At 32.2% G+C, this 11755-nt stretch overlaps 4 protein-coding genes across 4 annotated transcripts; 1 reads left to right on the top strand and 3 right to left on the bottom strand. All coding sequences in view use genetic code 12, as the record gives it.

The window, feature by feature from the left end:
* Positions 1-709: 709 nt before the first annotated feature.
* Positions 710-3470, bottom strand: CEX1 (Cex1p). The gene has a single exon (XM_064882123.1). It carries the CDS (start codon positions 3431-3433, stop codon positions 1043-1045), a length of 2391 nt encoding a protein of 796 aa, XP_064737081.1. The 5' UTR covers positions 3434-3470; the 3' UTR covers positions 710-1042.
* An 87-nt stretch (positions 3471-3557) lies between these two features.
* RJT21DRAFT_121508 (uncharacterized protein) lies at positions 3558-6512 on the bottom strand. Its single transcript, XM_064882122.1, has one exon. The coding sequence runs from the start codon at positions 6064-6066 to the stop codon at positions 3775-3777; it is 2292 nt and encodes a 763-aa protein (XP_064737080.1). The 5' UTR covers positions 6067-6512; the 3' UTR covers positions 3558-3774.
* Positions 6513-8632: 2120 nt separating this feature from the next.
* RJT21DRAFT_3028 (uncharacterized protein) lies at positions 8633-10651 on the bottom strand (the record flags this gene model as incomplete). Its single annotated transcript, XM_064884081.1, has 1 exon — positions 8633-10651. The coding sequence occupies one exon, from the start codon at positions 10649-10651 to the stop codon at positions 8633-8635; it is 2019 nt and encodes a 672-aa protein (XP_064737079.1).
* A 446-nt stretch (positions 10652-11097) lies between these two features.
* RPC19 (DNA-directed RNA polymerase core subunit) lies at positions 11098-11502 on the top strand (the record flags this gene model as incomplete). Its single annotated transcript, XM_064884080.1, has 1 exon — positions 11098-11502. One exon carries the CDS (start codon positions 11098-11100, stop codon positions 11500-11502), a length of 405 nt encoding a protein of 134 aa, XP_064737078.1.
* Positions 11503-11755: the final 253 nt, after the last annotated feature.

The raw sequence follows: 11755 nt of genomic DNA, 5'->3' as shown, positions 1-11755 counted from the left end.
AACTCTAATATATTAGGAATACCAAATAAGTAATAAATTGCATTATTTATGTTTTAGTTGGTATCCAAATCTTTTGAAAGTTTGGGACAATGATACAAACTAATTTTGTGTGATTGTAAGCATCTTTTTTGCAGCTTTTTGCGCAGTGAAAAAATAATTCTTCGCCTAAATATGACCTTTTTGGTATACCAATAACGGCTAATAATATTATGATAATTCAACAAAAAGTTGCAATAACCTGAAAATAATGATTTTATTAAACTATTTTTTAATTTCATTTATTTCCATATAATTTATTAAGTTTTGGAATTTTGCTTTTTAATCTTCTATTTATAGAGTATTTTATTCTATCTGTATTCATCTACTAAATCTTTTCACCAATTCAAATCAATTCAGTACTTTTATTAGCATCCTGAGTTCAAGACAAACTCTCTTTAATACCTATATCATCCGTACAAAAACCAAGTTAGATATTTGAGTGAATATTATTTGTACTTAATAGCTGATCACTATCATTCTATATAACTCTAGCTTCCGAATAGTCATCGCAATCAACCATAGTGTATGAAGTATGAAGTGCAATAATCAATGATTTTCCACTCACATTAGGGATTATCAGTGTAGCAGAAAGATATAACGGTGCTATTTTCATAGCCAGAATAGTGGGTTTCAAACGCATATGTTATCTGTACAGAACATACAAACAACCGTTCATTAATATATATACATAATTTCTATTACTACTCTTGCAGACAGTTACTATTGGATAAAACAACACTTATGTTGAAATGTTATAACCGAATACATCTTAGCATTCACTTACTAATCTTTTGGGTTCATACGAAAGTAAGGTGATATTATTGCATATCGTCATAATTAATGTCGAGCTAATATGACTAGCAAGTCATTCAGCCAGCAAAAAATGTAGAATTAATTAATCTATTTCCTATATAAAATAGTTATTATTAACATGTATAGAATTTGACGAAGAACACACACCAACGGCAAACATGACTACTGTATCAGTTGAAATATTTCAAAATCACCAATTATCTCCCCAGCCATCGTTTTCATCCTCCTCTACTTTAAGATTAAGTTTCAAAGGTGTTACAGTCTTCTTTGCATGTGAACCTAACTTTAGGCTTGATGTCTTTCTAGTTGTAGTGTTGCCTGATCTTAAAGTCAGACTTTTAATTGGAGCCTTTCTATTTGGTTTGTTGGCTTCCGATAATTTTAAGGCTTTAAAACTTTCATTAACATTTTGAACTGGAGGCACAGGATCTTCAGTTACTTCATCATCCATATTCCAACCATCATCAACATCAATATCATTGTTGAAATCATCCCAAGAACTTTCTGTTGCGTTGGTGGTTGTTGCAGCCACCTTTGTATGGGTCGCAGTAGGAGTTGATATTCTAGTCAAGTCTGGTGTTGAAACATTAAAATCATTGTTTAATTGACCTTCTACAGCACCTCCAGAAACAATTTTATTGACCACTCCCCATCCGAAAGATGATAAAGCACTCAGCCCATTATTATCACTTGGTGCACTATTATTATTATCAGATGTGCCCGAAGTCGATGATGTAATAGGGTTAGAAGCGGAAAACTTTCTAAAGAATTCAGCTTCTTCTTGATTTTCATCATCTTCAACTTCAGGTAAAGAATTAGAATGGCTCTCTACTGAATCTAAATATAGTTTAAAAATTCTTCTTGCTTCATTACGAACTTTTGTAGACTTCTTATCCATTAATGAAATGGCCAATTGACCCAATATCTTTGAACAAATTTCATCTAAAGAGAATTCACCAATCAAGCTTTCAAATCCCGATAATGCAGTCATTTTACAAGGAGTAAAGGTGTCTCTCAAAGATTTAGATAAAGCTGTTATTATAACGCTGTTTTTGGAATTTGAATATATCTTTGGGGATATTTTAATAATCAAAATTAAAGTATTAACTCTGATGGAAGGTTTTGGATCCATTTGAGATTTGGCTAAGACTTTCAATAAATCTTGATTTACTTGTTTGACAGAAACTTTATCAATAATAATAGTGATAGACTTCAAAGTAGTTTCTCTGATCATAAAATTTGTATCTTGAAACCCATTAATAAGGTTTAAGAATATTTTCAGTTGTACTTCTGAATCAGTCAAGAATTTTTCAAACCCAGGTAAATGATTCAATAAAGTTAATCTTACTGATCTATCACCCAGAGTGAATGATTCAAAAATGATAGGTTTTATTAACTTATTGAATTGATCTAATGTTAATTTGATTCCAAATTTAAGAATGAAATTCAACAAAATAGAATGAGATTCTTGTCTTTGTTGAAGGACAGCTGGATCTGTCACACTAGCAGCAAATTTGTTCTTTGCAATATTATTGTACTGGCTTATCAATTCAGGTAATAATTTATATTCAAGTAAACCAGAAGGAAAATAGTAATTATTTGAATCATCATTGAATAATGTTCCCAATTCATATTTGAAGAATTCAAATTTCTGTTGATCATTTTGAAATTTCAAATCTTCTAATTGTTTATTAAATGTAATTAATTTATTCAGTTCAAAATTAGTTTCTTCAACTTCCAAAAACTTCTCTACTGTGATTCTCAATCCCAATTTTGGATTTATTAATTTCTTAAAAGAAGTTCTTAATTTTGCAGGTACTAAGGATTCATTCAACCCTTTATTATAGGTTGGATCAAATGAAGTAAAATCTTTAGTTGTTAATATTTGAAAAATAAACACACCAAACTTGTAAGAATCAAACTTTATAGGGAAGGATCTTATAGCTTCAATATTTCCATCAGAAACATCAGTTGGTAAAAAGTAATTGAATCCTGGTAATCTTTGAGAAAATCTGTATATTGGTTGATCTGGATCAGATTGTAAATTTGTTAATACTTCAAATCCAAATAACTTCCAATCTCCTTGTTGATTGACGTATACTGAATTCAATAAATTTACATTCCCATGTAAACTAGTACAAGTTTGATTAATAAATGATATACTTTGAGCTACATGGTATAAGCCATATAACTTAGCATCAACTGAAATATCATGAGAAACTTGATTTAAATATGTTAATAATGGTATAACAGGTTCAGTAATAATATATAAATAAGTATCATTTTCAATAAACTCCACGGTGGAGATTATACCTGGGAATCTAATTAACTTTAATTTCTTAAACGCATTACGAGCTAATGAATCAAAGCCCGATTGAATATTTTTTGGATCAGTGAGATTAAATTCAAATACGGTTACTGAACTATTATCTGATTTAGGATTAGTAGCATTATAAACTGTCCAAATAGAATTATGATCAATGACAGATTTCCCATCAACAGGATCAACAATTTTATCCTTAAGTGTATAGGGAATTGAATTCCCAGTTAAGGAATTAAATGTCTTAGTTAAAAAATTCATATACTTCTGGTAATGAGTAATGAGTGATAAATTATTGGAAATGCTTAAGAATTAAGAATTAAAAATAAATAACCAAGCCTTTATCAAAAGTATCACGACATTTGACAATGTGTTTTCAAAACGCGAAAATGCGTAACAAATTTTTATTGCGAACTATATAGAAACCTAACAATATGAAACCGGAATAATACCTGTAGAATACAATAGAAAAAAATAAGGGTAGTGAGAACATGAGAAAAAACATAATAAAAGTGACAGATAGAACAAAATAGTATAACATGATATAATTACAAACAGTGATAGATAGAGATTGCAATAGAGTGATAGTAGATGGTGAGTAACTAATTCCTATATCCATTAATGGTATTAGCCAATTGATTATTCATGAAATCAATGGATTGAAATTGTTGAGCATTACCTGTATTATTAACATTAGCGGCACCTGCAACTCCTGAAGTACTAGGATGTTGACGAGGGAGAGTTTGTTGAAGTTGTTGTTGCAGATGTTGAGGTGATTGAGGTTGTAATCTGAATTGATTCATATTAGAAGGACTAGTAGATCCTCCAGTATAGGTTGGAATTTGTTGATTAGATTCTGGTGATCCGGGAATTTCATTACCATTTGTAGGTTGTTGTTTACCTCTACCTCTAATTCCCTTATTAGAATTCTTATAAAGATCACGAAAGTAAAATAACAATTCCTTTTCTTCACTAGGTAATTGATTAAGAGCTGGTCCACTCAATTGAGCCAATTTTTGAGTTAAAGAATTTAAAGTATTTAAATGGAATCGATTTTGGTGTGACTTCAAGTTCCCTAATTGAGTAAATGATTTATCACAATTATCTAATTTACATTCAAATGGTTTTAATTTATCATGAGTCAATTTATGAGCTGCTAAATTACCCTTTCTATTGAATGATCTATGACAAATATCGCATGGGAATGGTTTTTCACCCGTATGTAATCTAAGATGAGTTCTTAAATTACCTCCTTGAGTAAATTTCTTGTGACAATAATTACATTCAAATGGTTTGAGTCCAATATGAGATCTAATATGAACTTCAAGATGGGTCGATTGGGTAAATGTTTTAAAGCAATGAGGACATTGTTGAGTCTTATGTCTTCTCTTTCTATTCTTACCTTCTCCATCACCATCTTCATCATCATATTCTTCATGACCTTCATCACTATCAATACTACCACGTTTAGTAGGTTTATCAACTCCACCTACCAAACTAACTGGTCTTGGTAATACACTAGCATCTTTACCCTTTTCTGATGAAAAATTAGGTGATCCTAAGATACTACCATCAGGAGCTTGTTGAATAGTATTGGTAATTCCCTTCTCACGAGCTTGAATTACAAGCATTAATTGATCAATCTTAGTAGCTCCAACCAATGGACGTCCATCTTCAGATTTGACATATTGTTGAGCAGTAACTAATCCACCTTTATCAACATTTGTAGGTGTAGGTATAAGATTTTGTTGTGGATCAATTGATGGTTCACTCTTAACCAGACGTGACTTTCTACTCTGTGATTGTTTACGAGGTTTAGACTTGGATTGTTTATTAACACGATTTCCACTTTTAGCCAACATTGGGTCTAATGGTTGCTCCTGGGTTATTTGATTTTGAGATGGTTGTTGTTGATACTGGTTATTCTGATAACTAGAGGGTGGTAAGTATTGTTGATGATAAGATAATTGTTGTGGAGATGAGAAATAGTTAGCCAGAGGTTGGGTAGGAGCTGGGGGTGGTTGATTCCTTATTGTTGCATTAGGTGGTAATGATTGAAATTGTCCTGGAGACGAATAGTTTGGATTATAATACTGATTTTGACCCGGGATTTGATAATTATCAAACATTCTTTGTGAAGGCTGAGGCAAGATCTGTTGTTGGCTATACATAGACGGTGGTGGAGGTGGACGTTGGTAGTTGAATTGTTGTTGTTGCTGTTGTTGCTGTTGCTGACCTTGTTGCTGTTGTTGAACACGCGAGTTATAGCTTGAAGGACTTGTCTTTGGGGACTGTGGTTCATCATTATACTTACCAGAAGCTCTTGATGACATTGACGAAGTAGGAGATAAATGATCCTTTTCAGGTACATTTAACTTCGAAGATGAAGCCTTTGAAGATTTGTATTTAGGATCAGCATTACCTTGCTTAGCATTCAGATTAATTGTAGCGACTGAACCAGATTGATTCTTTGAAAATATATCTTCTCTTAATTTTGTATTGGCATCAGCAATTACTGAAGGTGGTTGTTGGTGATGATTAAATGTAGTATGTCTCTTATCCAATTCTGAACTAGGTATTCTCAGATTTCTATAAGTTTGCAGATCATTAACGAATTTCAATATAGAATCTCTTCTTTGTTCATTAATATTACTTAAATCAATACTACCATTTGAAATCATTCCAGCAATTATATCACCAAGACTTCCATTAAATCCACTTATAGAACCACCAGGGACACCTACTAAACCACTAATGCTATTGTTTGAGTTTGCATTTGCATTTTCATTCCAAAGGGATAAATCAATCGACCCAAACTTAGATCGTTGTCCAGATGATGTACCACCTGAAATACTTGACTTTGTATCTTGTTGCTGTTGTTGTTGCCAAGCCATTAAATTTCCTAGACTTTCTTTATTAATTAAATTCTCTAAATCTTCAATAGAAAATTGTTCTTGAATTCCACCTTGTTGAGATAAAGAGGGAAATATTGATAATTGTCTAGATCTTGGATTAGAAGTATTTGGATTGGAAGTTCCGCCAGCAGAATTTGAATTGTTTTTAATAAAATTGGATGATTGTTCACTTATGGAATTGCCAGCAGAATTAGGTATTTGAATTAAGGATGAGAATATACTATTTGATCTTGAAGAGAATGAATTTCCTGAATTGGTATTTGAAGTTGTTGTATTTGGTATATTGTTAGATGAAGTATTATCATAATTATCACTTGAATTTGTCAGTCTTAATTGTGAATTTATAGGAGGTGGCAAGAATATACTATCACCTCTTGGTCTTAAAAGAGTTGAACCAGGTACTTGTTGTTGAGATTGTTGAGCTTGTGTTTGAGATTGTTGATTTTGATTCTGTTGATTGAATGATGAAGGAGGTAAAGAATCTCTATTATTTAAGTAGTAGCTAGGATAACTGTTCTCCATTATTTTATTATTTTGATTATTAGTCGAGGATGATGCAGAAGATGCAGAAGATGATTGATTGGAGTTGGGGTCCTTATTGGTTGTATAACTCGAAGGATAAGTATTTAAAAGAGAACTAATGGAGTCCTGTCTGCCTGGATTAAATAAGTAAGTATTTCTTGAATTAGATTGATCGTCCGATAATCTCGTGGCAGAAATATTTGAATTATTGGAATTATTATCACTATTATTTGTGGTGGATTTATTACTATTCTTGGGTAATCTTGAAGTTTGAGATATTGCTGATTTTCCCATCATTACCTTAATAGATAATTGATGAATGTGTATTTATAAATTAATGAGATGAGGAAAACAAGCCTTTAACCAGCTAAGCAAAGCAAAACAAAGTTTAAAGCAAAGCAAACGTGGAATTGGGCGAATTAAAGATCTGTATAAATGATGTACAGGACCTCAGTTAATAGTGCGAGTATATAGTATTGATGAGGTAATCGATGAGTTGGGGGACGACTACGGTGATGATATGAAATGGAACGAAATCTCGGAGCAGGTGGAGAGATACGAGCCAACGGAAATTTAAATGAGTGAAACTATCAGTGCGTAAAAGCAAAGTAGGACACAATGAAGAATGGAAGCGATGTATATATTGTAGATAGTATAGTTAACAGACGGGAAATTGTCTATTTAGTATAATATGCCACAAACTCTTTATGAATTTTAGTATTGAGGATAACGTCGTAGGGAGGTGATTATGTCATTCAATTTTTCTCAATGTACTGAAAAGACAAAATACAGGATCACACAACAGTTAAGATAGTTATAATTATAATAAGATTGTAGATACTTATTTAATAGTATAGTTATTTATAAGACAATCTTAAAAGGAAATCTAAAAAGAGAAAGAAGAAAGCAAGAAAAGAAAAGAGATAAAAGATCTAAAGCCGTTCAACAGAAAAGAAATTCATGAGTATATATTGTATTTAATGTAAAGACTATAACGATGGAAAACCTCGCTTCAATTACAAAACCACAATACTTACGGCTTTACATCATGACAATCTAAGGAATGTTCCTGGTAAAGATGCATTGTTTATGCAATGAGTAATACTCTATTAATGATTAACGAACCATGTAGTGATAAAATAAATACGTGACAGAATTCATCAACAAATAGAATCCTCACTAGTTAATACAAAATTACTACTACATACTAATTATAATCTATATGTAATACTCGCCACATAAAAAATACATAAAACAAATACCATAACCTGTCACCTATTTCGTATTCAAAATCAAACCCTACAGTAATAACTTACAACTATTAATATTAACAGGCTATGTGTTATATGTACGTAATTAAAATAGCTGGGCATTGCTCATAATAAATCTGAAGTCATGGAAATCATCCCACTCAAGGAAATCCATCCTTCGAACAATCACTGGTTTTTTTTAGTGCGTGCACCGTGCAGAAATCCGGTCATTGATTAGGAAGTCCGAACAGATCTTACATTTGCGCTTTTCGGAACAAAATTTCAATACCAAACTATAGCGATGACGTGTTCTAGAAACTTCCACTACTAATAGAAGTGTTTTGAAGTTGATAGCTGTTATGTAGGTAGACAACACTAAATGTAATCTACAATATGACAAGAGAAATAACTACAAGTATATAATAATCCTGTAAGAATTTTCACTCTTGGCATCAAAACTCGTAATTGACTCCTAGATTTATGCTGACTATTTTTCTTTACTATTCTATCATAGTGCCTTAGGCATTTATTGTTTTCTACGGATACTGGGTATTGCCGCTACCTTCCGACACTGAACTCGATTCCGGCCTTGCCCTCGTAAGTTATGACGAAACATGATATCTTATCAGTTCTGGACCATTATTTCTCTTTACGAAATTTACGTAGATTACATAATATTCTGCATCTAAAGATCGATAATCTTTCAGTTCTTGTAATGCTACATGATTAGTAAATTTACGCTTTTCTATAACTATAAAAATCCATATTAAACACTATTTAAAATTGTTCTGATTAATATCATTTTCCTTTATCACCCCGGAAACGGTCTGAAGCATTTCTCTCAAACATTCATTTAAATGTTCTAAATTCTTTTCAGGCTTCCCCCCTCTCTTTAAATAATCAGATGGTACAATGTCATTGTTCTCGTATAAGATCTTATGTAAATTGTCAAGAAATTGACGACTAATTGTCATAAATTGACCGATACCTCTAATATTAGATTCAAAATCTTCTCCGATACATAAAATCATCATTGTTTCCTTGATAATATTGGACATTTTCACTTTGGTTAATTTATCAACCTTGTCAAGATTGTATCTTTGATAAAATGAATCAGTTCCTTCTTTACCAGTAATTAGCATCAGCTTATCTCCAATTTCTTTCTGTAATTCCTCCACTAGAGATTTGAGATTGAGAAGTTCAACTTCGTTAACCATTTGTTTGACATTGCTTCCAGAAGCATTATCACTAGTGGGTCCTAACTTTGGTTGTTGTTGTTGTTGTGGTGGTGGTGGTGGTGATGGTTGTTGGACTTTTTCGGATTCCTTTGGCTCGGTCTTATTAAAAGTTTCCATTTTAGGATTCTTGATTGGTATGCAAATATCAGTATCTTCATCTTCTTCAGTAACAGATGTAGCAATGCCTGATGCTGATTGATAATCATTACTGACCGTTGGAACTCTTTTCATTTGACCTGATTCCTTAGATTCACTCTTACTTCTAAGATATTTGACTTCATTAGATAATTCTTGACATTGAGTCTTTAATAATTCAACTTCTTTATTCAAATTCTTATTCTCAACTCGCAATTTCCCATTTTCCAACTTTGTTTCATTTTCAACTTTGTTCGAAATATCATTATTTTGATCAACTATCTGTTTTTCAAATAATCGGGACGATTCATCAAGATTCAACTCTATAGGATACGGTACTTCAATATCCTCTATAAGCTCAGGCGCCAAATTCTTTTTTAGTTTTGCAACCTCTTTAGCTAACATGTCTGTCATATTTTTTTGATATTCAAGAGATTCCTTTAATGTTGTGATAGTTCTGAAGGCTTCATCATAACGTTTAATATCTTCAGGTTCATTCAAACTAAGGTTAAATAACTTCGAATTAATTTCCTCTTGGGATCGTGGAGGTGTAGTTCTTGGGGTTTCTTCATCAATGGTTGTAGATATTGGGTATCCTGTAAATCTTGGTTGATGCTTTTGATGTTCTGAATGTGGCCTAGACTGATTTTGGAAACTGCCATTACTATCAACCGTAGGAAAGTTTTTATTTGATTTATAACTCAGTCCTAATTGATCATAAGGATAAACTTGATGACGATGAGGGTTGGGAATACTAAGACTTAAATCATCATCATCTCCTTCATCCTTATCATATTCATCGTCTCCCTCGTCTTCATCTTCTGTGGTGGTGGGATATACTAATGATCTTTGTTGTTCAGTACTTCTCTTCTTAAGGTTATTGAACTGATTCTGTACTGCATCCATAGACTCTTGGATCTTGGCAATGGGCTCCGAATTATCATGTTCATTGATATCTGAAAGTTTAATATTATCTGGACCTCTTCTTGTATCGGTTGCTAAACCAGGATGATGAATTCTTGATATTAATGGAGTGGAATGGGATGAAAACATTAGTGATACGTCATTATCATTTTTCTTTAATTGTTGAATGATAGGATTTGTATTCTTATATATTGAATGTTGTCCATTAATCTGGGAACTATGCACAGGTTTTAAAGGTTCTCTTGATTTCACTGGAGTGTCCAAATTCACAGAGTTCATGACTTCACTATTCAAACTTAAGTCATCCAAGCCTCTTCCAATTCCTCTAGAACTGTCCTGTTCCTTCTCTCGATCCAAATTTTTAGCAAGACTAAGTATTCTTACTGTATCTTCTGGTATAGTAGTACCATTTATAGTCTCAGAATATCCATCTCGAGTACTATTTTCTCCATCACTGGAAACGTATATGTATGAGTTGGTCACGTTATTCGACATACCTCCCTGTGCTTGACCATTCATATGATAAGTAGTATAGTTAAATTATTCAACAGCTCTAATTACGTCTATTTGTGGATTTTGTTATCGAATTGTAAACAACGCGAATTATTTTTTTCAGTCTTGGTAGATGGTTGCAATATGCCCCATTCGGAACTAGTTCATACAACAAATAAGGTAATAACTTAGTTGAATAGAGGCAACTTATAGAGGAAGATGACTCATATGTTGTAACGATCAAATTGTATTGAGTCCCAATTTACTTAATCTCAATAACTATAATAGTATAGTATAGTATAGTACCATAGTAGTCAATCTTACTAAGTAGGGTATTTTCGGTATGCGCACACCCTCCATCTTAAAAAAAGTATTCGAAAATTTTATAGATGGTATAGACTAATGAAGACTGTCTTACTTGATAGATAGTAGCATATAAATTAGACAAAATGGCTGAGTTGGAAGACGTGTCAATGGTGGACGAAAAGATTGAACAAGTCGAAGAAGAAGAACAAGAATATGACTTAGATAAAATCAAGCTATTGCCCGGCTCATCGGATGATGGATCAGCTGCCTCATTTCAAATCATCGATGAAGATCATACTTTAGGAAATGCCTTACGTTATATTATTATGAAGAATCCTGAAGTTGAATTCTGTGGATATTCTATTCCTCATCCTTCTGAAAATAAGTTAAATATTAGAATTCAAACTTATGGTAGTATTACTGCTGTAGAAGCATTACATCAAGGTTTAGACAATTTAACAGAATTATGCACAGTTATTGAAGATAAATTTAGTGAAAAGATTGAAGCTGGGGGTTATAAGACAGTCGAAACTACAAACAACATCTAGATATCAAAATATAGTATATGCTTCCTAAATAATTATTATAACGATTTAAATTAATTTATAATAAAATGGGATGCAAAGGCATTAAGGTAATGCATGTCGACGGCTTACAAATTGCCTTGTATCATAATAACGTCGGACCATCATCGAACTTTATATTAAATAAAAGTATCATTATAAATGTATTTTGTATAATGTAGCTAGCTACGAGTATTTACGTATGAAATGTAGTATAAGTCGGAGTGTATAAGCCCAA

Source organism: Scheffersomyces amazonensis (genome assembly GCF_036850825.1).
Source record: "Scheffersomyces amazonensis strain UFMG-HMD-26.3 chromosome Unknown RJT21scaffold_5, whole genome shotgun sequence".
NCBI lineage: Eukaryota > Fungi > Ascomycota > Pichiomycetes > Serinales > Debaryomycetaceae > Scheffersomyces > Scheffersomyces amazonensis.
Note: the sequence above shows the minus strand (reverse complement) of the source record. Positions and strands in the feature narration are given on the sequence as shown.